We start from the raw sequence: 27155 nt of genomic DNA on the forward strand, positions 1-27155 counted from the left end.
GATATTTTCAGCAAATGTTTCAGCAAATGGGATATCGCAGGATTCGACTATGCAAGCTTGAAAATCCTGCCTTCACAAATTTTCAGAGCACACGGTCACAGCCATGTGCTGGTCATGCGTTTGCATAGGTCAGGCGCCCCAGAAGCTGTCAGTTTTTCTTTTCAACAGGAGCATCTCCGAATGAACCGAAAACCATTCTCACTATGACGAGAAAAGGCTGCTCCAGATTGTTGCTGTGTTTGGGTTCAAATGGAGGGGAGCATTACATGATGTTAGGGTCCTGATAGACATAACGTGGTATATAACTAGGGGCAGTAAAAAGAACTAAGGAGACCCACAGCTATGCTGGCGTGTGCTAATCTATATAGTGTAGCCACTATACCCTTGCGTAAGCACTATAGTGTGGAACTAGTAATCAGAATCAACTATGCAGCAGTACATCTAGTAGCCCTGAGGCGGGCTTTCGTGCGATTCATATGCATGGACATTCTTCGCACATAGGAGTCTTCGACAGGTAGTATTTCCATATTGTTCTTATTCTTATTTTAAAGCACACTATCTGCTACATGATATCGACGAATTTGGGGAATGATGTATATGTACGTGACTGTAGTTCCAAATCCACATGATTTCAGGAATCCATGGATCAAGACCCTTAGGCCACAGTGGCCATTCCATACTATTCCAGGTGACCAGTGCCACTACTTAGACAGGCACCCACCCCTTTCACCTGAAGATTCCTCCTTTATATAGAATATTCCATATTTTCAATATTTGCCATGGAAAGGCGATTGGAGAGTAAGCATATTCCCAGACAGTTTCAGGAGGCTGTCCATTCAAGTATATCGTATTTGAGACACTGCTTGGCACTAAGACATTGTACAGGAAAGATGCTGATATAGCGCTCGTATTTATTGAAAATAACAGTGGTGCGCTAAAAGAAACAGGCATGTTGGTGAGCGCAACAAGTGGCCGATTCAATTTTCGTTGCCCATTGCTGCCTGACGCCGGCGAAGCACTTCCAATTTACCCTTCTCACGCAAAGCAATGCATCGAAGACTGCTCAGGTACGACCACCAGCTCATTTGGGTATCCAGCTCCTTCGTTCATCAGTCGAGATAGACGCGCACGCTCCATGGGGACGATGCTGGGGTCATCCACGCACAATACTGCAATAAAATTGCGCTTGCTTGAAATGACCTTTCTGAGGCCACAAGGGACCAGCGCTCGGTGGGAGGCTGCCTCTCGAACTTGACCTTGATTTGGGGCAGATGGTTGTAATCAGCTTTGAGAACAATATCCGTGATGAGACCCACCATGCGTTTACGCAAGGGGACTCCATTACCCACGAGCGTAGTCAGTTGCTGGATGGTCTGCTCTTCCATTCCGACTAGTAGTAATAATAAGAGTTGAAAAGTGAGGAATGGAAAAGGAGAAAAGAGCGCTCCTGCAGCAAAAAAAAAACAAGCACCCAATTTCCTGTCTCAAAATGCTGTGGAAAACTGCCCGTTCGGGGTGAGGAGGCAGTTGCTCGGTAAACGAATCTGGTGCCAGTTTTAATGCAATTTTTCGCTATGCATAGTATATTTATTGGCATGTGTGGATGTGCTATCACTTTTACACAATAGAATTGAGAATATGTTAATGCTGTAGGTCTAGATCACAGGGTGGGTGGTGTAGGGCAAAAGGAAGAAACAAATAATGAATAACGAAAAATGCCTGATGCAAATGAGTGTAATTTTCGTGTGTCGTGGATTCTAAATATATTGTCAAGCGATGGTATATCAATTCAGAAAAGTGACAGAGTCAAGGATTATGTATAGGTGATGAAAGCAAAAGAGAGGGAAGGGAGAGGCGAACACAAAGGTTTTATACCATCGCTCAGGTGGCAGAGCCAAAAATAAAAGAGAAAAACAACGGGATGAAAAACTATGTAGTCCACAGTAATCGGATCTTGGAATTCTAATACCAGAGGTCGGGATTGAATAGCCTACCATATTCCAAATATAACTTGCAGAGCAATTAAATATCGCCATTTCGCTATCATTAGTAACGGCATTTACAAATATTGGCACGTGTCATCTTTGAGGTTTAAATATAATGAAGTACACTTAAAACAGCATATCAATAAAAAAAAAAACTATGCTTACGGAAGCACATGATTTCTAATTTTGTATGTTAAAAATTCAAATGCAGAGAAATACCTGGGTGCACTAATATTTATTTCCTTCGCTAATTTCTACATAGTTTCCGAGGAACTTATTTTGATAGCCCCAAAGGGCTGCATGGCATGGTTTGCTATCGTGACTGCTCATGGATGGCATTGTTGCATTCATGCAAAACTGGATGCCCCTAGCTCCAAACAAACCGCGGCTATATAGGATAAGCACTAGGGCAGTTTATATCTCTTTCCACTCTTCGCCAACATGGTATTGGTTTGTAATTGTATCACCCGTCCATACAGTGGCTACCAACTCCAGTATAGCAGTATGCTTTAGCACATCACCGATTTCCCAAAAATACCAACTCCCATTCTTTGGGCAACACACACCGTGGCTATATGGGATGATCACCGATCGTGCGCATACACGGATTCAAATATTCTCATCTAACAACTCACGCACACACAACTTCAGATGGCCGATCCACAACCAACAAGTGATCTTCCTGAGCCCGACTCCCAGGCTACCAGCGAAAGCAACAAGCAGTCCGAAGACGTGCATATGGAAACAGCAGATGGAAGCGACGACGAGTACATCGAAGAGTCGTACTACGTGGTGGCAAACATCCCCGCAGAACTCTGGCCAAAGCGCAAGAGAGCAACAGCAGAGGACGGAACCATGGCGCCAAGCAAGTACGCTATAATCGGCTTGGAATCAGACACCCCGATGCTAGAGATCGATCGGCGTGATATGCGAGGGCCGACACGACGAGCTGCTCGGCACTAGCGTGGTGTTTGAGGCCGAGGAAGGCGAGGAGAACGACGACGGCGACACGCAGGTGCGAGCCGAGCCTTTTGCAGTCACCAGCAAGGTGATCAGCTTCCAGACCATCAACATTGAGCTGCGTAGTAAATAGGAGAGGCTTTTTTTTAAAGGTTTACAGAGACAAAAATACAGGATCGAACAGGGCCCATCGGCTTAGCGATCGTTGTGTGCAAAGTTCATGCCGTAGCGCCTGCCCCACATGTACCGGGTGCGCCAGGTCTGCAAGTGCGGCTCTTCCAGCAGCGACATGTCAGGCTTGACTTGGTCAAACTTGACGGCCTCGGGCATGGACTCGCGGCGGGTCATCATGCGCTGGTCCATGATGCTGGGGTTCGATGAGAAGGAGCTGAACTCGCTCGGGTCGTCCTCGAGTATCAGCGAGCGGGTGTTCTCGGCCTGGAGGAACGAGGGGCGGCGCTGCTGGCCGTCTCCAGACTTGTTGTCGCCCTGCATGTTCCTGGCCTGGTACGCGAGGGTACCCAGTGCCCCGATGGTCGGGAGCGTAACGGCGGCGCCTGCTGCAAAGGCCATGGTTGAGATGTCAGGGTGCGGTTATTGATTCTTGGTGGGTATAGAAAGCGTAGGGGTTTTCAACAGAATAGAAGAGAGAAAAACAGTGCTTGGGTTCTAGCCCCTTCGCTGCTCCGTGCCAGCATCCTTTTGTAGTCGGGCGATTTAGCCATCTCTCTAAAGCTCCGAAGAGGCCCTGTAGCAAGTAAAAAGGGGGCGTGCGCATGTGACCCTGGTAAGCGCATATGCATGTGTGACCAGCCGCCAATCGCCGAAACAAACACCTGCCTTGCCCAATCCCAGCACCAGCCCTACTGGTCAGTCGGGCGACTCTTCTTGAACGAAAATGCAGCCAGCTTCGACTGCGCTCGACCCTGCGCCATGTCAGCACCAGCGGCCGTCTTCGATGTTTTCTTTGCTGGCGCCTCCTCCGACTCAGCGTCCGATCCGCGCTTGCTGGACGCGCTTCGACGGCTCGGGCCGCCTCGCTGTCCTGCTGGCGATGCCTCGCGGCTGAGTGCCTTGCTGTGCTGGTCGGCGGCGATTGAAGAAGCTGTCGCTGCGCTTCAGGTCCATGGTCTTGCTGGGTGCAGCAACGCCAAACGGATTGTACGGTTTCGCAGCGGGATGGCGTGGCGGGCGCACAACCAGGTCGCGTGCAACAGTGGTCGATGCAAGAGGAGGCCGGCGGGGCTGGCATTACTAACCCGTCCTCGTCGCCATCGTCCTGGCCGATAATATTAGTAATGTCTTTGTCAGCGGACGTCCCGTCATCAGCATCTGCCATGTCGACGTCACGCTCCTCAGGATCTGCAGCTTCCTCGCGCTTGCGGACCATAGGTTGCAGCCGGCCGGCGTCGCACAGGAGCAGGGGCCACTGCAGGCTCCTCTTCCTCATCTTCTTCCTCGGGGCCTGCCAAAGAACTTGACCTCCTTCAGCCGCATCATGCGCTCGGCCAGCGCCGACAGTTTCTGGAACACAGCAATCTTGATGGCTGCGTCAAAGGAGCGCTCAAGGCGGATCATGCAGGCCAGGTCCATGGCTCGCTGCGTACGCTCCGCCTTGCACGCCAGCTGGATCAGCTTCAGCACCTCCTTGTCTTGCTCCAGCTCATCGCGCTGCCACCATCGCCTGGCCGCCTGGGTACTCGCTGCCAGTGCGCTGCGACTCGCCAACCTGCTGCTCGTAAAACAGCCGCTCCTTAAACAGCCGTGCTTCGTGCTGCCCAATCTGCGTGTCGGTCTGCAGCAGCGGAATGCTGATGTCCAATTCGTCCAGGATGGGTTTCGGATGTGGCGGGTATTTTACGCGGCTGCGGACATGTAACCACCATGAACTGCTTGGCGGAGATGGCCACAGGCCAGTATGCCTCCTTCTTGCCATTGGCGGCGGCCAGCGCACGCGTGTCGAGTACAGGCACCCACGCCGCATCAGACGCATCCCAGTACTTGTGCAGCAGCCGCACATTGCCCTTGGAGTCGCAGGTCGCTGGATGCCCCTCCTCGGAGAACCCAGCCCAGACGATCTCACCGCGCGGCGTCACCGGGCAGGCTCCAGCAGCCAGCCTCGTCTGGCCATCGATGGTCATCAGAATGTACTCGTATTCCATGCGCTTCTCACCCGACGCAGTCCTGATCGAGCCCGCTGACTCAAGAATAATCAGCAGCATGTCCTTGTTTGCAACGCACGTCACGGTGCGGTCGGGCAGACTCTCAATGTGCCTCTGGGCGCCACCCAGAGTGAAGCACCTCAGCATACCCTGGGATGTGATGGCAGCGACACCGTGCGACGACGCGGCAATGCACCGCGGGTGCTCGTTCTCGGGCAGCTTGAACAGCCAGTCGGTGTTTGTCGACCACGACGCAAACGCGCGGTACGACAGCACCGAGACCTCGTCGTCGGAGCCCGCCAGCTCGCGCAGCGACTGGTCGTTGGCTAGCTCGCGGCTCGTGGTGGCAAACAGACAGCCGTTTTCCGACAGCGCTGCCATGGAAAACTTGTACGTGTCCGAGAAATGGAAGTCGCGGCGCAGCGACTTGTCGTAAAACTCCAGCTCAATGGTGTTGTAGCTGGAGTCCTGGGCCACTGCGGCGACGCTGCCCACCATGTTGAACGCCAGGTACCGCCGGCTGTTGATCCACGGTGTGGCGCCCGGCTGAAAACTGCGGGTCTGCTGGTCGGCCAGAACCGCCCACGGCTGGGCCTTGGGCTCCGCATACCCAGCGCCGTCATCGTCAACCACAAAGTCATCAAGCATATCGTTCGTGTCTTCGCCCTGTTCGAGGATCTCTGCATCTTCCTCCATCTCGGCCTCCTCGATCATCTCATCTACCGCTGCAGCATCGCCAAACAGGTCGCTCATGAGCTTGGAGTCTGGCTCGCTGATCCGCGCCTGCGTCTTCAGGCTGCCGGCCAAAGAGCTGGACTCCATTGCAATCTTGTTGTAGGGTGCAGCGTGTCCCTGGTCAATCGCAACGACATCGTCCCAGATATACATGGCACCGGTATTGTCTGTGAAAGCTAGCATGTTGCCGGTCGGGTTCCAGTCAATCTGGCACAAGCTCATGTTGGTTGTTGTGCGTCAGTACCGCCTTGCGTGCCTGCACATCCCACACCACAGCCTTGTTGTCGAGCGCAACCGACGCAACGTACCGGCCATTGCCGGACCATGCCAGACATGTAACCTGCTTCGTATGAACGCCAGCCAGCGATGCCAGAACCTCCCACGTATTGCGCTCAATCAGCCTAATGCCATTGTCATTGCAGGGCACCGCCAGGAGCCGACCATCGGGGCTCCAGCGCGCCTTGGTCTGCGCCATGCTGTTGCCAGGCTCGCACACATACGTGATTTTGTTGTCGATATGCACACATGCTGGATCGTCCCGCATATCCCACACGCGCAAGGACCCGTCGCACCCCACAGATGCCAGAAACACGCTGTCTGGCGAAAACGAGACGCTGGTGACTGGCGCCCGGTGGCCCTGCAGGCTGTGTAGCAAGGACATATCCAGCAGTGACACGATCCGGACCACCTCGTCGTCGGCTGCCACCGCCACCTGTCGCTCACTAGAGCTGATGCTGAGGTCCCGTGCCGATAGTGCCGAGCGAAGCACGCTGCCTGAGGGCTCAATTGACAGGGGGTCGCGCGAGCTAACATCAAACGACAGGATCACACCCTCCTCGTCGCCTGACAGGATCTTGTTCTTGGACACTGCCAGACTCAGCACATTGTCCGTATGGTGCTCGAGAGTGATTGCCTCCTGGTCGCGCTCGCCCTTGGGTGCGTGGAAGATGCGGACCAGCGAGTCGCTACCACCTGTGCACACGAACTGGCCAGTGTGTCCAAACGCTACCGTGGTGTATCCCTCCGAATGCGCAAACCGCGGGGGTGTGATAGAAGGCAACATTAGTTTGTATAGAGCTGAGGGTTGATCAGAAAAATAGTCTGGCCGTTAGGAGAAGAAGGCAGGCAGCCGGCGCGCTGTGCTTCAGATACGCGTCTGCTCCATGAACGCGCCTCGCGTCTGCTGTGACCAAAAAAAACACAGGTTGGTGATCAAGGTATTACAATCAAATTATTGAAGAAAAAACTGGCTGCTTTGGACCTGATGCTGATCGAGTTTGCTACCCGCGCTTTCCACTCTGTAACCCTACACCTCGCAATTCACACCTTCTTCAAAATGTGGACAGTCGCCGACAAAGGATCCAAGAAGACGCAGACTAGCAGCACGCAGACCGCCATGCGCAGTAACAAGCGGCGAAAGGCAGCGAAGCGCAAGGCGGCTCCGCAGGTGACGGAGGATGACTGGGCGCAGATCTCGCTCAACCCCCCGCCCATGCCCAAAAGCTCCAAAAAGGCCAAGAGGTCTCCGGTATCGACTACACAGCCTGAAGCCGAGCAGCCCACAGACGATATGGATATGGAGACGATCGCTGACTGGGACTGGAAGACAGTCAGCGCGCCAACATACCTGGGCGGCGCCGACAATGAGATCGGTGGGATGGTTTCGCTGCAAGAGATCGACAACGTTGATTGTGCATGGGAGGCCGACGAGGAGACTGGTGGCAAGGTGCTCAAATTCCGCAGGGTCGTGCCCAAAGATGGCAAGAAGCAAGCCAAGAAGCACGATAAGAAGTCAGCCAAGGTCGAGGAGGACGACGAGGAGGAGGACGACTATGACGATTTCGCTGCGACAGTCAACTGGGACGATTTTGTGATGATGGACGATTTCTCAGAGGAGAAGGCGGAGAAGGGACAGCTGGTGTCAATCGGCGAAAAGCTGCGCCAGGGCCATGAGCAGGGATTGGGCGGCGAGGGATCGGACAGCGAAGGCGCTGCAGATGCAGCCACATCGGGTGCAGAAGACCAGCAAGAGGACAGGCGACGAGGTCAAACGAGGATGGCTCTGCCGATTCTGAGGAGTCTCAGGACGAGGATGCCAAAGGACAAGGAGGACGCCATTGAGGATCCTGAAGTTGATGTCTCGGCCTGGGAACACTATGGCACGCACGATCTCCTGCTGCGTGCCCTGAAGCACCTGAACTTCACGCAGCCGACCGAGATCCAGGCCAAGACGCTCTCCAAGGCCATTGCTGGTCGGGATATTATTGGTGCTGCTGAGACTGGCTCGGGAAAGACCCTGGCTTTCGGTGTGCCTATGGTGCAGTGCCTGGCCACGCACAAGGGCAAAAAGTGGACAGGCCCCACCGGGCTGGTCCTGACGCCCACGCGCGAGCTGGCGATCCAGGTCACTGACCATCTGCAGGCGCTGGCCAAATTTGTGCGCGCCCGCGTCGTGCCGATTGTCGGTGGTATGTCTGAAGCCAAGCAGCAGCGCCTTCTGTCGTCATTCCCAGACATCATCGTGGCCACGCCCGGCCGGTTCTGGGACCTGGTGTCAACCAACGACGAGTACCTGAAGCAGCTGCAGTCGATCAGATTCCTGGCCATCGACGAGGCCGACCGTATGCTCGAGCCAGGCCATTTTAAGGAGCTGTCGTTCATCTTCAAGGCTGTCAACGAGCAGACAATCAAGGGCACCGGCGGCGAGCGCCAGACGTTTGTGTTTTCGGCCACCCTGCTCAAGGACATGCAGTTCCGTGCTCACCGCGCGCCAAAGAAGAAGAATGCCAACAAGCCCAAGCCCGGATCGATGGAGGATCTGATCCTGCGCGTCGGATTCCAGGATCCCAAGCCGTTCTTTGTCGACGTCACTCGCGCCGATGCCACTGCTGCCACCCTTACCGAGGCCCGCATTGACTGCCTTGCTGCTGAGCGCGACATCTACCTCTACTACTTCCTTGTCCGCTACCCGGCCCGCACCCTCGTGTTTGTCAACAGCATTGATGCAATTCGCCGGCTCGTGCCCATCCTCAGACTCCTCCAAGTCCCTGTGTTTGGTCTGCATGCGCAGATGGAGCAGCGCCAGCGACTCAAGAATGTTGACCGGTTCCGCGATACCCCGAACGCTGTTCTTGTCGCTAGCGATGTTGCTGCTCGTGGTCTCGATATTCCGCACGTCGACCACGTTGTGCACTACCAGCTGCCGCGCTCCGGCGATCTCTACGTCCACCGGAGCGGCCGCACTGCGCGTGCCAACAAGGAGGGCCTTGCCATCATGCTCGTCAGTCCCGAGGAGCGCAAGACATACCACAAGGTCTGCACGATGCTGAAAAAGGACATTGCGCAGTTCCCCGTCGACCTCGACATCATTGGCCGCCTCAAGCCGCGCGTCACCCTCGCCCAGCAGATCGACCAGCAGGAGCACAAGCTGCAGAAGCAGACGCACGAGCGCAATTGGTTCAAGCGCAATGCAGAGGAGCTCGACATCGAGCTCGACAGCGATTTCCTGCCTTCGTCTGATGACGAGGACCACGGAGAGATGGTCCGCGAGGAAGCCCATGCAAAGCAAAAGATCAAGGCTATGAAGCGCCAGATGAAGTACCTGCTGGCACAAAAGATCGTCACCCGCGGCGTCTCAGCACAGTACCTGTCGAGCGGCATCATCAGCGACCTTGCCGACCGCCTGCTTGACACCAAGGACGCGAATCCAGTGATTCCGACATTGAAGCGCGAGTCGGCCCTCGAGGCAGCAAAGAGCAGGGTGCGCGCACAGAAGGCACACAAGCTGCGCAAGCACTAAGCCATTTAGCTCGATCTTTTAGCCTATATACGCCTCATAAATTCGGTGCTTGGACAATGTATACCACAACATCCCGGGCTGCATTTGCCCAGCGCTCCCTGAGACCTGCCAGATATGGACATTTCGACACTTTAGGCATGCAGTACGCCTCCTCCGTATGCTTGCGGTGCAGCTGGAGAACAATAGCTTCTCGGTACTTTTGTGGACTGGCCGTTGTCCGCTCGGGGTGGGGCCAGAGCACGCCCAGACAATGCAGTGGAAAGGGGGGATGGGTGCGGGAGGCTGGGGCTGTCAATGTGCTATTATCCTACACCCCTCTCACGTTTACTGTTAATGGATTCCAGTTGCATGTTACTGGGGATGCGAATGCGGCACAGCAGTTTCCCCAGCCTGCGTTTTGGCTATTTTTGCTTTTGGATAGCCAGGGGCCGGTGATTGCCGTCGACTGGAATATGCCCGCGCATCCCACACCCACGCGCTGTGGCCAATGCCCAGCCAGCGATGCTCTCTCCATCGCATCTGGTCGTAATATTTCCCGCCGCCATTTCGCGCTGCTTGCTGTGCTTTGCTGGGGACGTGGGGGATCTGCTGCTCTTTGATAAACTGTGGGCAATCGATAATGGCTACCCGTCGGTATTGGCAACAATCCCAGAAAGAGCACGTTTCAAAAGAGCAATCCGGCAACGCTTACCTGGGTGACCTTTAGACAAAAAACAAAAGCTACCTGTATCAAAAGGATCACTGCCCATGCATCGCATCATGCCGAGCGTTTCCATTTCCGGTTCGGAGGGAAGCGAACAGCAGAAAGGCCGGGCAGCGGCACAATGCCGGTGAGCTGTAAGAGAATAACATTAGACAAGGAGAATACTGAGGGAATAGAGGGCATGGGTGTTAAGACATTGAAAGACTGCCAGTGACGAGCTGCTGTGGTGATGGCAGTGGGGCCAAGGCTGGGGCCAGAGCACGACACAGAGCGGAACCGCAGGTGAAGTCAAGCTCAGTGCTACCTCAGGAATTCCCACCCTTGTCTACTGCTGCCAGACGCAAGCATCCCACCCGCTATTAGACATCATCGTCCTCTTGGTCGCCATCATCGTCCTGCTGGAAGGTCCGCCCGCGGCCGTTCTTCCGAATGGTGATTTTGATGCCCTGCTTGGCGAATGCCTTTGACAGCTCTGTCGAGTCTGTCATCCCAGGGAATGCCTTTGGCGGAATACACCTCGAATGTGTCGCTCCAAACTATGGATTCTATGAACGCCCGTGGCTCCTCCTGCGACGGGATTATTGTGAATTGGAACTTGAGCCGGAACCGGCCCTCGGTCCGCACCGACAAATCGTGGAAAATGAAAAAGATGTTGTGTTGGTCGTGCTCGTCCTTGAGCAAGTATGCACCCGACACTGTTGTGCCCACCAGGTTCCGCACCTTCACTGGTTCGCTCAGCGACATTACCGATGACGAGGATGACGGATACATTGGCATTGGGCCGGGTAATGTGTTTGGGTTGATGACTATCGACCGATCATTCTCCATGTTGGGCGCCCACAGTGTTGCCGACACCACGAATTTGCAGGTATCGACATCCTCGCTGTTCATCAGTCGTCCGTTCTCGTCAAGCACCCGCAGCTTCACTACCGGCGGCGGGTCAATCGGCCGGCGGTCCTTCTCGCCGAATCCGCACATCCGGGCCCGGATTGGATGCTGCTGCCATCTCAAATATGTATTTGTGCGTTGGTCCATTGGGTCTATTTGGATGTCGGGTAGGAGTGGGAACATTAGGAGTTGTGTATGCGCGTAGAAATCAGTAGAAAGTAGAGGCACAGAAACGTAGAATGGAAGTGGACAGGGAAAAAATAGCAGCCGAGGAAAAGGGGAAAGTGGATACACAAAATGGAATTGGGGGACGAGGAAGAGGGGTGGGTTATCAAAACTGGAGTTGGCGCGAGTGCATATCAGACACAGGCGTCGCACAATTATGAGAGCATCGCCTTCTGCGCATGAAAAAAGGATTTACTATATATGGGAGGATGTCTGTAGGGAGAAAGGATCCGAGCGTTCATCATTGAACGCCTCCTGCCCGCACGCTAGGCCGAGTAAACACGGGCATTAATATCCTCGATAGCAGACCGTATGGTCTAGTCGGAAACTAAGGACCGCGAACAAATAGCGCGTGGAGCAGACGCAGGCAGATAGATTAACATGGCTCTTATTACCCTTTTTGGGGGAGGGGTTGAAAGCGGATGCCAGGCAGGAGGAAGAAGGCATCTAAAATGCAGAGTAATGCAGCTTACAGTTTACCCAGTAGCGCCTTCGCCATGCTATCGAAGAAGCCAGGCAAAATTCGGGGGGGGGGGGAGGTACTGCAGTGAGGCAGCGGTGCTGAGGCAGCTTTACCAGTCAAATAAAACGGGGAGTGGAAACGAAGTAGTTACCGCTGCATACACAAGGAACCGCCCCTTTTTCACAGTTTATATATCCGAGCCGCGCAAAGTAGACCCAAGCAAACATTGAAGAAACAGGGACGTAAGGGCGGAGAGAGCCGGCATAAGCATCAGCAAGCAGCGGTAGGTCTTTCTGCCATGAGGCAAACAAGCCGGCCTGTACAAGTGCTGTGGTTTTTGCCTGTGGACATGAATTTCAAATCAGGACAAGCGCATGGACAGGCTGCTGTTTTTTATGTTCAGTAGATGACGGGCGACGCACAAACAACAATCACTCAGCAGCGATGGGGCCACTCGCCACGTACGTGTCAGCAGCCGACAATTGGAGGGAGCAAGGTGATGTTGGTCCCTCAGACAAGGACTGTAGCATTGCAGCGACTCCAAGGTACCGGTTGGGCAGCAGCCATAGTTGCATGAGCCGTAACTGGATGCTGACGGACAAACAAAGCGCCACAGCAGAAGGCAATGTAGCGGCTTCACTTACCCACTGACCATGGTTGGGATGGTAGGCAGGTCCTGGCCAAAGCCCAACTCGGGCGCCGACCCGCCAGCCTGGAGCTCAGATGCGTCGCAAAACTCGTATTTTGGGCGAAGCATGACAGCGATCTATAAAGCAAAATGGTAGATTTGTAAGAATAGAGGAGCGAAGCAAGGGAGCGGAATGTATGTGGATGAGTGCTTTCTATTAGCCAGCTAGTTAAAGCCCGCCCGCCAGCAGTTGTAGATGGGGAGAGAAGGGGGCTATTGAAATGCCAGAGCAAGGCAGTGGCTCGAAAAGGCTACAAAAGCAGGCAATCGTCGCGGTGGGGGATGAGTATGCTGTACAGTGAGCAGATGGGCAGTGTTTGGCGTCGACAGGAAAACAGCTAGAGCTTGCTATGCGGTCAGAACCCGGAAAGAGGGACAGCAGGAGAGGTGAGGACAGGCATTTATACAAAACAGCACACCGCGCTGTGGCACTGCGACCGAGCGCCAGCAAGCAGCGCCGATGGCAGAAACCAAATGAGCGGAATACATGGATGGGTGAGGGATGAGAGAGACATAAGCGAGTCAAATGGGTTCCTCGGTGTCGCAATGAATGAGCCGGAAATAAAATAAAACGCAAGGGTCACTGGGGCCATTGTTCATCAGAATGCGAGTTGCCCCAGTGGGTGGTGATGCATCATATATGGCTGGGTTGCTGTCCACGCCATTGGATTCAGTGCAGTCGTGACTTTCAGCAAAAATAGCAACTGCGACACAAGTCCGTATCAGCATAACGGACGCTTTGGCTTGACACAAAGACAAACGCATCTTTCGCGGTTCCCAGCCTTGGTGGTGGAACATCAATGCCACTATCGACACCACCACCATCACAATGATATATATGCGATCGCCGGCACAAAGCGTCAAAGCACTATCAGGATCGCTTGGCCGCAACGAGCGAATCCGTGTGCAGTGTGGCACCCCTCAGAGAAGCAAATAACTCTCTGCTGCCATCGCACCCAGAGCTGTAAAGCAATTGGACGGCGCTCTCTGGACACACGACTTGCCTTTGTATATCCAGCTTCGAGACTTTTATCTTTTGCAATCCGGGTCACAAAGGGCCTCTGTTTGAGAGTCCGGTATATGTGCGCAGCTAGAAAGGTGGTGGCTACTGGTAATAAATAAGCGAGCAGGTAATTACATAAAAAGGGCACGCGCGCGCCAAGGGGAAGAGAGAAAAGACGGGAGGGAAGGGGTGGGGGTGAAAGCGTGAGCTGGTGGCCTGCGGCTGAGGGGATTCCACTGACACTTTATTCGACAGTCCAGAGTCGAGCGAAAATAATTTTGCTGGGAGGGGGTGCGACAAACCCCTGGCCTGCACCGGCCAGGACCCGCCCCCTAGGGTTGCAAGATGGGGACAGTTTTTTTTCGATGTGATTTCCCTGGCTTGCATCAGCCCGCTGTGCCAAAGTTTGAATTCGTTTCGAAAATGGCATCCGAGCCGATGTGAATATAGGCTGTCAGCGGGTGTGACCTTTCTGAAAGGAGAAGCAAGCTAAACAGCGGACAAGGGCGCGTCCTGGGCTCCAGTGGAACACAGACATGTTGTGATTCGCTTCGCAGGTCAAAAGAGTTTCGGCCAGATTAGGCTGATAAGGGCAAACTAATAAAAATCGCATTGAGTCTGAATAATAGGCCGCAAATGCTGAACGTACAAGACAGCAACCCACACCTGTGACCTCGCTGACTCCTAAGCCTACTTGGATGCTGCTGCGATTTTGGCCCGGAGCATAATAACGCGTTTCCTATTCGCAACAGCACTGGCTTTTGTTTAATAAAACGCTTTCCAATTCGACCCTCTCGACTCTTTCCACAAAACTCTGTGGTGCTCCTTTTCTGCTATTCTCACAGCATGTCTCTCTGCAGATCCAACAGGTCGATGCTGTACCACTGAGTGCCAGCCATGCTTCCCCACTTGCATCTATATTGACACCTGCAGATGCGTTGGGGGTACGTAGTCAAGTCGGAGTTTGAATCGCCCCGCTGGCGCACAAGATATTTGCGCACGTTTGGCCAAAAGCAGGACCTGCCGGTTCCTAATTTTGGTGCATTACATGGCAAGGACCCCTTACTTACCTATCAGCCTCCTTCACATTCTCGGGGGCACTGCGCTGGTACCCTTTGCTGTCGACAGTCTTAAGAACCTTGTCGAGCTCCGCTGTGAGTCTGGCGATCTTTGCTGCTCCTGTGGATGGCATAGCATGGCCTGTATCCTGCTTGGGGCCCAGCCTTGCAACCACACGCAGGCCAGGCGCCACGACAAGCCGTTGCTGAATCCAGCTCCGCCTGTGTCTATCAAATGAATAGGTATGTGCAGCAGATAAGCAGTCATGATGATCCCATGTTGGTTTCAATTGGGGACGTGCATATTCTTTTCATACTCCGCTCTCTAATCCCTGCCTTCAAGTTCAGCCGTCCCTCCTTTTCCGAAATGTGCCAATGCGAGGAATAGGCCGTGCAATTGGGGTTGGGCTTTGATGGGCCCAATGTGCACAGCCGACGAATGAGACGATCAACTAGTGCACTGTTGTAGAAAGGAATTGTGTGGCTGTGAGCCATGGCGGGTGGGGCGGACGAGGCCGATCGGCAGAAGCGTGGAGCTCAACTTTTTTGGTAGAGGATGTAGATCGGCTTGCCAGTTCTGGATCAAGCCCGCTAGGTTGTTTACGTTTCCAAACACGTTTTGCCAAGAAAAGTGTCAGAGCAGCAAGTGGGGGTAAACGACGCAATGTGTGCCATAGAATAGAAATGCATAAGGTGGTAAGAGGAAATGGCCGCATGGGATGAGGGCGACTCATTTGCGTGTGAAGCATGCAGAGAAGCATCGATGGGTCTGCCTGGCCAAACCGGTGCTTGAAGGCGTGGACAAAAGTCAAGCAGCCTGATCAGACAGCTCCAGCACCCGCTTCATTCACATGGGAGAACCATGCTTTACCGGATGCCTGGTGAAAGCTGCCCCATCCCTCCTTTCTGTGAGCCTGGGATGCACAAGGTTTTACGACCCACTTCCAAATCCAACCCCCAGGATCAGCTGGCTTTCGCCCACGCTCCCATCGCAGTAGAATGCAAAGTCGATTCTCTGTGCGACGCCTTCCATGAAAGCGATTGAATGCGGCAAGTAATACGCCCCTACATGCAGCTTCTACTTACGGTTGAATTGCTTCCTGCGTCCTCGCATATGCGGATGGCTGTCTCCTTGCTCAGGATTTCGATGCACTGCTGATGGGGTCCCTATACGCTGGGTATCCGGAGCTACAACAGTAAACCTCTGGACCATCACCTAGCTGCGATCCCAGCCAGCCGGTCAGCATGCTGCTGCTTCAGCGAGCGGATGCCAGAAATGACGCCAAATATAGCCTAGAAAACACAGCGACAATAGCTTAGTGGCTTGCAGTACCCTAATGCACGGTACGTGTTGTGCTCAGTACTTACGTCCACGTTGTCCTCATCACTGCGCCATTGGGAGGCTGCGATCCCGCTTCTCGATTGCCATTTGCACTCCATCACGGACATTTCTGCCCCCGAGCCCCGGTACGCATGCTTCTGCCATAGCTCCTACTTTAGGCAAGAGAAAACAAATTAGCCTCTGCCCGCAACCACGCCTGTGTACGGAAAGCGTTGCTCCTACTCACCTCCGTGACAAACGGCATGAACGGATGCAGAGCTCGCAGCACAATGTCCAGGGATCCAAGCAAAATATTGACAACCAGTGTCCGGGTCCTACAGAAAAGAGCCACGTATTCCCACTATTTTTAGTAGTCGCTACCTTGAAGAGAGGGTCATGCATCGCGTTGTGCGGCTGCCAGACAGAAAACAAGATAAGCAGTAAACGTACGCATTTCTTTGCGTGTCTGGCCAAGTGCACAGCGTGCGGCTAAAACTGGCTGCCAGGGCTAAAATAGCATCCCCAGGGTAATTATCCAAGGCTGATGGACGGCCATGGCCCAGGTTCAAAGCAGCTTGCGAATCCAGCGCCGCACATAACTGTCGGGCGTTTACAGTGCATCCATCAGCTAAGACGTCAGTAAACAGGGAGGCGCCGCACTGTCGTCCTCTCCCCTTACCGAATACTGATGCAAAGTGTGCGTCTTTGCATGGAAAAAGGCAGGCTGATCGCTGTGCAGAAATCGATGTGCTGCAAATGGCCATCCCCAGTGCCCCGCTCACTCCCGCCATATTGCGCAAAATTGCAAGACAGCAAACAACATCATAAGTCGCCTTACCTGTCTGGAGGCACTTGCATTCCCAAACAGTGCCGGTTTTGACACCTCAATGTATCTGTCGCACAGGATCCCTCTGCACAAACTCCCGGACCGCCTCACCCGCCACTGCTGGCCTGAACGTCTTCATCGCCTGATCGTATGTGTTCCAGTATACCATACAGCCGCGACACTAGCGCCCTATCAAACACCGTCAGATTTTCTTGGCTGATTGCCTTGGCAAATGACTCTGGGCTGGGTTTCCCAACCTTGTCAGCGTGCATGTGGACAAACTTGAACGTGTTCCACAGCTTGTTGCAGAAGTGGTACGACGACTTGACGTTCTCCAGACTCATGTTTATCTGCTGCGTTTGCTGGGTGTACAGCAGCAACGTAAACCGCAGCGCATCAGCGCCGAACCTCTGGAACCCGTTTGGATACAGCTTCTGCAGCTCCTTGGTGCTCTTCTTCAGCTCCTTATCTGAAAGATACCCGTTCTTGAGCGTCTGTTGCAGTGTTTTTAGGGGTGCTCCGTGTATGACATCGAGTGGGTTGATCACATTGCCCAGCGACTTGGACATCTTGCGGCCCTGCGAGTCGCGGACCATTGGGTGCAGCAGGACCGCACTGAAGGGCGGTGTCTGCGCAAAGTGCGTGCACAGCATGGCCATGCGAGCCACCCAGAAGAACAGGATGTCCTGGCCTGTCTCCAGCACCGAGCTCAGTGCGCCTGCAGTCGCATCAGCTGATGCCAGTGCAGCCGGTTGGTTGAAGACGGTCAGCGGCAGCAGCCCTGACGAGAACCATGTATCGAGAACATCCTCGTCCTGTTTCACGTCTGGGTTTGTCCCCTGAACCGTCCTTGAGCTCGCTCTCTGATAGCATCCCCATAGCCTTGTCCACCGCGGCCTCTGCACTCTCAGCTGCCACCCAGCGCTCCTCTGCACCACTCCACTTTACGCAGTACACCGGGATACGGTGACCCCACCACAGCTGCCTTGAAACGCACCAGTCCTCAATTTCCGAAAGCCAGTGGTTCCATATGTGCTTCTGGCGCTCTGGGACCATCTGGATTTGTCCGGCACTGACCATCTCGTTCGGCGTTGGCTGCCAATCCACCACACTTTACGTACCATTGTGGCATCAGCATCGGCTCAATAATATCACCCGAACGCGAGCACCTGGAGATGACGCTATTTTCTGACTCAGTGCTGCCAATGTACGACCCCGATTCCATGAGTGTTGCCACAACCTTGCGGCGCGCCTCCCATCGGCCCATTCCACTGAACTTCCGCTAATCCAATGTCGCCCAGCACAGTCCCTGACGAGCTAAATACAGGAATAGTGGGCAGGCCGTGCCGCATGAGCGCATCCGTGGTCGTTCACATCGTGCGCTGGGGTGATCTAGTTGGCACGCTCATAAAGCATTCCGGGAATTAGCTCGTATATTTCTTTTGGCCAGCCTCCCTTCCAACTCCAGCAGCGATATAGCATGTCTCGTCCGTACTCACCTTCACCACACCAGTGCCAAATTCTGGGTCAACCAGCACATCGTCAACAACAACTGGGATTGGTCGGTGCAGGAGTGGATGGATTACTGATCTCCCTGCCAGTCCCTACAACGAAAGTACTATAAAATTTCAGTAAACTGATTTCGGGGATACCTCGGCCTATTCACAATTCGCGAATCCCCAGATAGTATCAGCAATGCAGACTATCCCCTCGTCAAAACGAGTTCATTGGATACTCCATGCCCACAGCCGAGCGTAATGGGACGATGAGTGATATCCTTCTCAGCAGGGTGATGGGAGGAGCAGCGTTCGCAATTGCCCTGCGGCAGATCTGCCCCAAGCTGAATAAATATGCTGGCCGCGAATTGCATTCATCAATGGCGCATGGCATTCCTGATTGTACAATAGCTTGTGTGCTATTTTGAATAAAAGAAGTCGCTTGGGATTCAGGCTTACCTTGTATCGAGAATCGCTTGAATGCACGGCGAGCGCAACATCCCCAAGCATTGTCTCTGGCCGAGTGGTTGCCACCTGCAGACACGTCGGTGTGCCCGCAGGTGGATCGACCACAGGAAAGCGAATGTGATGTAGCACACCAAATTCGATCCTACAATGTCATTTAGTTGGTGGGAATCCTCAAGCAGGTTGTCTGCAGCATGTCAAATTTGCATGCAAATCGCTGGGCCATTCCAGGCTTTCAGAACAAAAGGGCTGTCAAAAACACATACTTTTCCCTGCTCCCTGGGACCTCGAGCAGCGTCCGCCCCTCAATAGGAATCTTGTCGACCTACAAAGAGAGCCTGTGAATTGGCTTCACCAAGACGCCGAAATTGGATACCGACAGGTCCCTTTACCATGGCAATGACACCATCCCCCCACCTCCAGGTCCAATCGCATCCCCTCTGCCAGCGAGCATGGGATGCCCTTACCTCAATGTCCGATATGACGCTCTGCAGAGCGCAGGACCAGTTGACCAATCTTTGTATCTCGGTATATCAGGCCCTCATCGAACAGACGGATGAACGCATCCCGCACCACCTTCGAGTGCTCTGCGTCCATGGTAAAGTACTCCTGGTCCCAGTTGAGAGAGGCGCCGATGCTAGTCGTCTGCTCCTTGATCTTGTCGCCGTGCGCCTTCTTCCACTCCCACACCTTCTCGATAAACGACTCGCGGCCCAGGATCATGACGGGTCAGTCCATGCTCTCGATTCAGTTTCTTTTCAACCACTGTCTGGGTCGAAATTCCGGCGTGGTCGGTGCCTGGGACCCAATTGACGCTGCGCCCGTGCATGCGATGCCATCTAGCCATAGAGTCTTGGATCGATAACGTCAGGGCATGACCGATATGGAGAACTCCAGTGATGTTGGGCGGCGGCAATAGCATCTTGAACTCATCCTGGACCGCCGCCGATAAGCCTGAGGGCTGTGGTTTGAACAGGCCACGCTGCTGCCACCATTCATACCAGTCACGCTCGACGACTGCTGGATCGTACTTTTCAAACTGGTGCACAGGTGCCGACATCCAGCGCTGGTGGCATGGTGCGTAGATCGAGCTGCGCAGCGGTCGGATCCTGGTCCGCCCGACCACGGTGCGAGCAGCTTGCGTCAGAATCTTGCTCGCCATTGGTTTTCTCTTGTATACAAGTATGCTGGATGGTCCTATTGGTATATGAATAGCGAGCAAAATAACGATATGAATACTAGGTATTTCTAGCGTACGGTCCAGGCCACTCCGACTTGCCTTGCCAAAAGACCAATTTCAGATCCGCTTATGGATTAGAACCCCCAGTTTAGGTACCAGGGCCCCTCTGCTGGGTCAAGCAGCAGCATTTCTCTGGCAGCAATTCCTTGGATGTTGGCTTAAAAGAAAAGGTGGGAGAAATGTATTTGGTAGAAGAGAAAGAAAAGGCAAGAGAAAGGAATACGTGTTTAGTACTTGCGGTACCACATGGTGGTGATGCGGTTGCGCTTGATCTTCTTCTGGAGCTGCAGCATACCGTACATCAGGGCCTCAGCCGTCGGCGGGCAGCCGGGCACATAGATATCGACAGGCACAATGCGATCACACCCGCGAACAACCGAGTACGAGTAATGGTAATAGCCACCGCCGTTGGCGCACGATCCCATGGAAATGACCCAGCGGGGCTCGGGCATCTGGTCGTACACCTTGCGCAGGCCAGGCGCCATCTTGTTCACCAAAGTGCCAGCAACAATCATCACATCCGACTGACGCGGCGTCGCACGGAACACAATACCGATGCGATCCTGGTCGTAGCGGGCGGTGGCCATGTGCATCATCTCTACAGCGCAGCACGCCAGACCGAATGTCATCGGCCAGGTAGAGGCGGTAAACGCCCAGTTATACAGCTTATCGAGCGAGCTCAGCACGTACTCAGGCGGCGCTGTCGGGCTTTGCGATGATCTGGTCGTGTGTGCGCGGAATCACGTTAGTCGACATGGCGCGGGCCGCCAGCAGGCGCGAGGCCGGGACGGCTTGTGTGGCAGTGAGTGCAGTCTTGCGAGGCACAAAGCGAGCCATAGCTACATAGAAAGTGGTTGGAGGTGGTCCGGGTTTAGCTTTCGTGCAATCCGCCCCAGGCAAGGACTGCTTTTTATCATCGAAATTTACCCTTCGTCGAGGCGCGGAACGAGCCGAGTCCAATAGCGTTCATTTTTGTCCAATTAAATAGTTGCCGAATCACCAAGTGCAGGAATTGAAGAGGCACAAGCAGAAAAAGAAAAAAAGGAAAGGCAGAGGTGGAGAATTCGTCAGGGAGAAAAGAAGCGAACTTCGAATTTGCCAGGCCAACCAATAATTCAACAGCGAAAACGCGCACAGCGCCAAAAAGATGTTATCTCGACTATTTGACAGCCGTCAATCTCATCATCGAAATCAAGCACTGAGTGGATCTGCTTCTGGGCCAGCGCTCCTTGGCCGTGACGAAATTACTGCGCTGTGGCGACAATGCGCGAAAGCAAAACTAGCTGCAACGCGCTCGCGTTTTCCCGACGCCTCTCTCAACTCCGCCTCAGCTCTCCTCCGCTTTACTTACCTACTCAATCTGACGCGATGCCAGACCCGCCACCAGAACCCGCACCGCACACCTCAGCGCCTTGCGATGGCCAGGCCGCCGACGAGGCTATTGTCACAGCACACAGCTTCCTGGTACACCAGGCTGACCTAGAGCGCGAGGCAGCCGAGGTGCTTCCAGGCAAGTTCGATGAATGCACATATGACAAGGGCTACATCCGCCAGCCCCTTTTTGCCTGCCTGACATGCACCCATCCGCCATCCAAATACCAGCGCAGCAAAGCCGATACGGGTCCCGAAACCGCGCCAGCCGGGATGTGCTACTCCTGCAGCATAGAGTGCCATACAGGACACGAAGTAATAGAGTTGTTTGCCAAGCGCAGCTTCCAGTGTGACTGTGGCACAGCACGACTATTGCCGGCAGGAAAGGGGTCGTGCTGCGAGCTGAAGAGTACGCGAACTATGCTGGCCGAGTTCACAAACACGAAGAACGCGTATAATCATAACTTCTGGGGGTTCTACTGCCGCTGCGATAAGTTTTACGATCCGGACGACAGTACGGTAATGATCCAGTGCTATATATGCAATGACTGGTACCATGACCGATGCATTGGCAAGATGCCTGACGAAGATGACTATGAGGACTATATCTGCCGCGAGTGTGTGGGACAAGCACGATGTTCTGAGGCGCATCGACACGACATTGGTCTTTCGCGGCGCCATTGCTTGGTGGGCTGGTTACCAAGGTCGAAACCCACGACAGGCTGCCGTACACGAGTGCTGAAGAACAAAAGGTCGATGTAGTTAGCACTGAGGACAAGGCCCAGGAGAATGCCGATGAGCGCCCACGCAAGAGAACAAAGACCAGCGCATGCCGGCTATTGCCTGACAACGTCCGACCAGCCAATGGATCTGTTCATGGCCGACAGGCTGGAAGAATGACATCTGCACTTGTGTCGTGTGTATCAAGAAGATCGAGATGCAGAACCTGGAGTTCCTGCTGGACAGCGACGAGATCGTTGAGCCAGAGGTGGACGACTCGCGTGGTGAATCGCTGATACGAGTCGGCAATGAAAAAGTTGCAGAGGATGGACCACACGCGGGCGGTCGACGCAGCATCAGCATACCACGCCATGAGCACCAAACTCAAGGAGTACCTGCGGCCGTTTGCCAGCACGGGAAAAGTGGTCACACAGCAGGACATTGCCAAGTTCTTCGAGCAGCAGAAGCAGAACACCCCCTAGGCTGTCTTGGACTCAGTACATGCTTTATTTCAACACCGATAAGCATCTGTGCCCGAAGTGAATATATGGAAACTCTAGATGGACTTCGCGAGAGTGATCTTTTGTTAACAAAACAACATCTGATCCTCCTCACGGCCCACATATAGCAGACAGGCTGCCTTTACTCCTCGACGGGGTCGGGGTTGGTGAGCGGGTTCCAGAACGGAGTGTGGTCACCGTCGCCATACGGGAACTTGCGCTTGCGGAACGTGCAGGTACGGGTAGCCGACAAACTTGGGCGGGTCGTGCTCCAGATGGTGGATGTGATCGAGCTCCTCCTTGGTCGCGACCACGCCGAAGATGGCGCAGGCCGGCAGGGCAAGGAAGATCGAGATCTTCTTCCAGGTCTCAACAGCAGCTACACAAAGGCACACAAATTTCGAATTAGCGTCGTGTGGGTTGTTTGCTGAAATTCAGGTTCCTCTGGTAGCAGATTCTACTCCAGTCACTCGGTCGTCTCCCGAATCACAATGTTGACTTACACTTGGCCTGCTCCTTCGAGGCCTCATAGCCCTCCTTGGTGTAACCACCAGAGTACGCGCGGGTGCCGAAGCGAGGGGCAGCGGTGCGAGCGAATCTTGCAGCGCGGAACATTTTGGACGAAATAAAGGGTTGGGTTTGAGAAGAATAAAAGTGCAAATCGAAATGCGCAAGTAGAAAAAGAGGAGAAATTGAGGCAGTCGCAAATTCAAACTCCCTCGTAGCTTGCCAGGAGCACGCTGTCTAGGCTGCACGGCGAACAGTCAGCCCACCGAGCATTTCAGCTGCCTGCGATTAACGATAAGGGGTTTTTGGTGCTTGATCTCGATATAGGGATCAGTTCTGATTGGATATCTGTGTGACGCGCTCTGGGTTCGTCTTTTGGCTGTAGACCGACCACATACTACATCGAACGGCTGGAAAAGAAAACTACCGGTCGGACCGCTGCGCACAGGCGCTAATAATGGCCCGCTCATCGCCGGTCAGCGCAATGCTATTCTTGGTCATGGTGGTCAGATTGCCCTCGAGAGCTAGGGCGTACGCCTTTTTCCACTCGTCAAACCAGTGAACCAGCCGCTCCGCCAGCACCCTGGATGCAACGTAGTCTGGACTGGGCATCGCCTGCTGATACTGCAGTTCGCCCAGATACCCCTTGACCATGTGCCGCCAGCACTGGGCAAAGTCGACGCTGGTGATTTTGCGGAGATTCCTTGGTAGCGCTCTGTCCTCAGACAAGGCAATGATCTCTGAAGCCAGCGATTCGGCAGCCTCCAAGTTCCGGTGCTCATCAACGCAGGTGTATATTGCCAGCATCTTGCGCGCACCCTTGAATGGCAGCGGCAGCTTGTCAAGCGCACGCAGCCGATCCATCTCTAGCTGCTGCTCAACCTCGGCCAGATCGTATGCGGGATCCTGCTCTTGTTTGTTTTTGTCGAGCGGCCGCCAGATTGCTGGAATTATATAGTACGGGTTGGCGAGGTTGAAGAGCCGGGCGTAGGGCGGGATGTTCTGGTTGATGATCCGCGAGTATGACGACCCCTCTTCGCGGAAGATGGGCATGGCGCTCATTCGATACTCCTTGAACCAGTACTCTGCCAGAGTGCGCTCGCTGCACTCCATTGCCACTGCGATGACGTAGCCCCAGGTCAGCGGCGTTGGCAGCAGCGCTGGGTTGAGGCGGTCCGGCTGGAGGCATTGACCGGATAGCAGCAGGGAATCACGCCTTCGAATATATGGCGAATCTGGCTCATCATCTTGGCCTTACCAAGAACACCAAACAGAACGTTGTAAAAGAAATTCGACGCCATGCCTGTGCGATCGGAAGCAACCGTAAAGCATATAGAGCCCGATCTGTGCCAATTGCTCGTTGTGCTCAGCCTGGTCTGTGCTGACAAGAAGCAGATCGGCGGGTGACTGGCCGCTCGGTGGCAGCATTGGCTCAAGCCCGTAAATGGACTTTTCAGATGACGACCACTTTGCATTCAAGACAGGAAGTGGTGCCTCAGAGGACTTTAGCGCAAGCAGCAGTTTGGCACAGGCAAACGGAGTGGCGAATTTGCCCATGTCAACGATCATCTGGAAGTAGTGGACGGCCTCTTCTATATCTCCAATCTGGGCATAGCTGACCATCGCGCTTTCCCAAACAGACATGGCGAACATGGTTCGGTCACGAGCCTTGACGGACCCTATGTTTGCCATCGCCTCCATATACTCCAGCATGTGCTCCTTAACTATCGGTTCCCATTCATCTCGGCGACCCCGCTCAGCCAGATCCGATATCAACCGCGTAAGATGCTTTGCATCAGGGACCTCAAAGTTCCGACGGCATGAGCGGTACCACTCTAGCTTGTCCTTGACTGGCGAGTTGCTTTTGATATTTGATGTTGCGCTGCTACTCCTGCTCCTAATGCGCCATTTGACTTTTGGGTGCTGGTCAGTCGTCTGCGAAGCCGTCACATCCCCGTGCTTCATATGTGCCAGCGCTTTCGAAGCTTGCTCAGCGGCAAGAATCAAGCCCCCTTTGTGGGAGTCGACAACTGACTTGCCAGCCTTAGCAACAAGCTGGTCCACAGCGGACAGCGATGACGGCGGAACCTTGGCCTTCTTGGAACGCATGGCCTTCAGCACAGACAGTGCGTTGAACGCCAACTCGTGGATGTCAGGCCGATCAGCGGCCTCCCTCACAATTGCATCGAGCGCGCACTGCCAGAACTGACTGTCGGAGCTCTCCATGATACTGCCCTCCACCTTCCATCCCGCAGACTCATCGCCGATTCTGATGGGTGCATCTTTACCTGCCTTTGGAGATACACCCAGGGCCCTATTAACCACGCTCAGTACCACTGCTCGTATATCCGGCACATCCAAGAGCTGGCGCCGATTGATAATCTCAAACAGCCCGCTCTGCGCCTGAGCGCGGACTCGGTTTCCCAACTCAGTAGAGCCGAATGTGTACTTCAACAGCCTCACATTCCACGCAGGAGCACGAGTCCCATGGCCGCGCTCGGATGTGTACAGCAGCAAATCAGTTAGCTGGCAGACTGGGTGCATCTCACCTGCCTTTGGCCTGATACCGCATCAAGCCAGCAAGTGCAAACGCTTTGTCAAGCCAGCGATCAGAAATCAGCGCCTCTATATCAGTGTACTGGCGCATACAGTCGTGTATTCTACCAGCGCATTCCTTGGCTTGGAGCATGTTGGATTGCCTCAGTGCCACCAGCATCAGCGCACGCGGCCCACTGGTGTTGTTAAATGCTACCATGGACCCGCTCTTTGCGTCATGATCAACCAGGCGCCAAGCGATATCCCACTTCTCGGCGTTTGCAAATGCCAGTGCCAGCCGATTCCTGGTTCGATTGCGCGGCACCTGCGTGTGGATGACCTGCTCAGCTGTAACCCCTTTGCCGCCATTTGAGTTGCACCCGCGGCTAATCTCAACATACAGCTTGTAGCCCAAGTCAAGACATCCCTTCTCAACGATGATGCGCTCCAACATGTCGAAATGATCGGGTGTGAATGCCACAAACTCCCTGTGCTTGGCCGCAATAACAAAGTCCACAGCACCATCAATGTCTCCTTTCCGGAGCATTGCCAGCGCGCGCTGGTAGTATGGATCGGCGGCTTGCTCTCGAATTGCCTTGGAGCTCTCCAGTAGACATAACTTTCGGGCTGTCGACATGCTCCTCGTGCTCTAGCCGCCATTTCTCGGTGCTTGCGCTTGACGTATCACACATGACCCTCTGCAATCTGATCTGGCTCCACTTGGCTTGCCACATAGACTGGAACTCGCCAAACACCTTGTCAGCTCTCTCTGCCTTGCCGACCCGGTAGTACAGAGAAATTAGCGGTGCGTAAATGCAGTCAGAACACCGATCGCCATATTTCTTTGACACTTCGAACAGCCACTCGACGTCAACCACACGCTCGTGAACGCACAGGGCTCGTGCCAGGACCCAGAACAGCCCCGGTGGCAATATACACGAACGATCGACCATAGTGCGTACAATCGCCATCCCGGCGTCAAGCGCATCGGTAGCGAGTGCAGCGTCTGCCAGGCGTGCCTGGCTCCTGGAGAGTATTCTGCTCTGAATCTGCAAGTCCCTTGGCAAGATCAGCCCTGGCTCCAGCTCAGCAATCGCGTTCTTGTATGCTGATTCATGGCTGTGGTCTGCGGCAATATGTGTGGTATTGGTGTACTCGAGTGTGCCGCTGTGCGCATTTGCCGCCGCACAGATATACCCGTCAAGACTGCGCTTGGCAAGCAAGATAGCAGTATCAGCCAGCACTACAGAATCGATCTCCCATCCTTGCGATTTAGCGTATTCATAGACATCCAGGATTGTCCTGTGTACCAATAAATGTCTCGTTGGCCGATTCGTCTGTCTTTGCAATGACCTCCAACAGATCCTGACACACATGCCTGCTTAGCAAGTGCATCCTGAATGGTACCGCCGACGAAGGCCCGTTCTTCGTGTCTCCTGCTGTGTCCCGCATGCTGCCCAGGATCTCAGCTAGATATTTGCTGTCGGGCACGGATCGTGCCTCAG

The 27155-nt window shown here is 54.2% G+C and overlaps 10 protein-coding genes across 10 annotated transcripts; 2 read left to right on the forward strand and 8 right to left on the reverse strand.

Annotated features, from left to right (window-relative positions):
* Positions 1-3140: 3140 nt before the first annotated feature.
* DL89DRAFT_259447 (uncharacterized protein) lies at positions 3141-3518 on the reverse strand (the record flags this gene model as incomplete). The annotated part of the gene is made up of 1 exon (XM_040885686.1): positions 3141-3518. The coding sequence occupies one exon, from the start codon at positions 3516-3518 to the stop codon at positions 3141-3143; it is 378 nt and encodes a 125-aa protein (XP_040741472.1).
* On the reverse strand, positions 3141-4547 carry DL89DRAFT_303789 (uncharacterized protein). Its single transcript, XM_040890869.1, has one exon. It carries the CDS (start codon positions 4393-4395, stop codon positions 3529-3531), a length of 867 nt encoding a protein of 288 aa, XP_040741471.1. The 5' UTR covers positions 4396-4547; the 3' UTR covers positions 3141-3528.
* A 152-nt stretch (positions 4548-4699) lies between these two features.
* On the reverse strand, positions 4700-6905 carry DL89DRAFT_259448 (WD40 repeat-like protein; the record flags this gene model as incomplete). The annotated part of the gene is made up of 2 exons (XM_040885687.1): positions 4700-6049; positions 6087-6905. 2 exons carry the CDS (start codon positions 6903-6905, stop codon positions 4700-4702), a joined length of 2169 nt encoding a protein of 722 aa, XP_040741473.1.
* A 236-nt stretch (positions 6906-7141) lies between these two features.
* Positions 7142-9694, forward strand: DL89DRAFT_269378 (P-loop containing nucleoside triphosphate hydrolase protein). Its single transcript, XM_040888277.1, has one exon. It carries the CDS (start codon positions 7179-7181, stop codon positions 9639-9641), a length of 2463 nt encoding a protein of 820 aa, XP_040741474.1. The 5' UTR covers positions 7142-7178; the 3' UTR covers positions 9642-9694.
* Positions 9695-10485: 791 nt separating this feature from the next.
* DL89DRAFT_269379 (uncharacterized protein) lies at positions 10486-11343 on the reverse strand (the record flags this gene model as incomplete). The annotated part of the gene is made up of 2 exons (XM_040888278.1): positions 10486-10844; positions 10882-11343. Coding segments are annotated over 2 exons (603 nt in total), but the record flags the coding sequence as incomplete, so codon positions are not given.
* A 2682-nt stretch (positions 11344-14025) lies between these two features.
* DL89DRAFT_269380 (uncharacterized protein) lies at positions 14026-20004 on the reverse strand. The gene is given in 17 exon segments (XM_040888279.1): positions 14026-14350; positions 14682-14875; positions 15756-15836; positions 15872-15889; positions 16038-16160; positions 16238-16351; positions 16829-16873; positions 16893-16958; positions 16999-17642; positions 17662-17911; positions 17934-18092; positions 18316-18420; positions 18772-18922; positions 19044-19102; positions 19245-19293; positions 19328-19482; positions 19541-20004. The coding sequence occupies 17 exon segments, from the start codon at positions 19937-19939 to the stop codon at positions 14302-14304; spliced, it is 2661 nt and encodes an 886-aa protein (XP_040741476.1). The 5' UTR covers positions 19940-20004; the 3' UTR covers positions 14026-14301.
* Positions 20005-20244: 240 nt separating this feature from the next.
* On the reverse strand, positions 20245-21060 carry DL89DRAFT_248616 (NADH dehydrogenase iron-sulfur protein 7; the record flags this gene model as incomplete). The annotated part of the gene is made up of 2 exons (XM_040885148.1): positions 20945-21060; positions 20245-20854 (listed from the first exon to the last, which is right to left on the reverse strand). The coding sequence occupies exon 2, from the start codon at positions 20644-20646 to the stop codon at positions 20245-20247; it is 402 nt and encodes a 133-aa protein (XP_040741477.1). The 5' UTR covers positions 20647-20854; positions 20945-21060.
* A 285-nt stretch (positions 21061-21345) lies between these two features.
* Positions 21346-22668, forward strand: DL89DRAFT_269381 (uncharacterized protein). Its single transcript, XM_040888280.1, has 5 exons — positions 21346-22005; positions 22034-22075; positions 22110-22239; positions 22284-22409; positions 22432-22668. The coding sequence occupies exons 1-5, from the start codon at positions 21386-21388 to the stop codon at positions 22588-22590; spliced, it is 1077 nt and encodes a 358-aa protein (XP_040741478.1). The 5' UTR covers positions 21346-21385; the 3' UTR covers positions 22591-22668.
* An 82-nt stretch (positions 22669-22750) lies between these two features.
* Positions 22751-23223, reverse strand: DL89DRAFT_294737 (cytochrome c oxidase, subunit VIa; the record flags this gene model as incomplete). The annotated part of the gene is made up of 3 exons (XM_040890554.1): positions 22751-22828; positions 22860-22987; positions 23112-23223. 3 exons carry the CDS (start codon positions 23221-23223, stop codon positions 22751-22753), a joined length of 318 nt encoding a protein of 105 aa, XP_040741479.1.
* Positions 23224-23398: 175 nt separating this feature from the next.
* DL89DRAFT_269384 (uncharacterized protein) lies at positions 23399-26617 on the reverse strand. The gene is given in 5 exon segments (XM_040888281.1): positions 23399-24294; positions 24330-24418; positions 24438-25675; positions 25707-26245; positions 26271-26617. 5 exon segments carry the CDS (start codon positions 26601-26603, stop codon positions 23539-23541), a joined length of 2955 nt encoding a protein of 984 aa, XP_040741480.1. The 5' UTR covers positions 26604-26617; the 3' UTR covers positions 23399-23538.
* Between the last annotated feature and the right edge of the window lie 538 nt (positions 26618-27155).

Source organism: Linderina pennispora (genome assembly GCF_002104995.1).
Source record: "Linderina pennispora strain ATCC 12442 chromosome Unknown DL89scaffold_12, whole genome shotgun sequence".
Lineage (NCBI taxonomy): Eukaryota > Fungi > Kickxellomycota > Kickxellomycetes > Kickxellales > Kickxellaceae > Linderina > Linderina pennispora.

Coding starts and splice junctions, on each gene's coding strand:
- DL89DRAFT_269380 (XM_040888279.1), bottom strand. CDS start 19,939: ATGGCGAGCAAGATTCTGACGCAAGCTGCTCGCACCGTGGTCGGGCGG. Junction 18,923..19,043: donor GTCCCAGGGAGCAGGGAAAA/GTATGTGTTTTT, acceptor ATGACATTGTAG/GATCGAATTTGGTGTGCTAC. Junction 14,876..15,755: donor ACGCAGGAAGCAATTCAACC/GTAAGTAGAAGC, acceptor AGCTGGATTCAG/CAACGGCTTGTCGTGGCGCC.
- DL89DRAFT_269378 (XM_040888277.1), top strand. CDS start 7,179: ATGTGGACAGTCGCCGACAAAGGATCCAAGAAGACGCAGACTAGCAGC.
- DL89DRAFT_269384 (XM_040888281.1), bottom strand. CDS start 26,603: ATGGTCGATCGTTCGTGTATATTGCCACCGGGGCTGTTCTGGGTCCTG. Junction 26,246..26,270: donor AGCATGTCGACAGCCCGAAA/GTTATGTCTACT, acceptor GAGAGCTCCAAG/GCAATTCGAGAGCAAGCCGC. Junction 24,295..24,329: donor TTCGCCATATATTCGAAGGC/GTGATTCCCTGC, acceptor CAATGCCTCCAG/CCGGACCGCCTCAACCCAGC.
- DL89DRAFT_303789 (XM_040890869.1), bottom strand. CDS start 4,395: ATGAGGAAGAGGAGCCTGCAGTGGCCCCTGCTCCTGTGCGACGCCGGC.
- DL89DRAFT_269381 (XM_040888280.1), top strand. CDS start 21,386: ATGCCAGACCCGCCACCAGAACCCGCACCGCACACCTCAGCGCCTTGC. Junction 22,006..22,033: donor GAGGACTATATCTGCCGCGA/GTGTGTGGGACA, acceptor CGATGTTCTGAG/GCGCATCGACACGACATTGG. Junction 22,240..22,283: donor GCCGGCTATTGCCTGACAAC/GTCCGACCAGCC, acceptor ACAGGCTGGAAG/AATGACATCTGCACTTGTGT.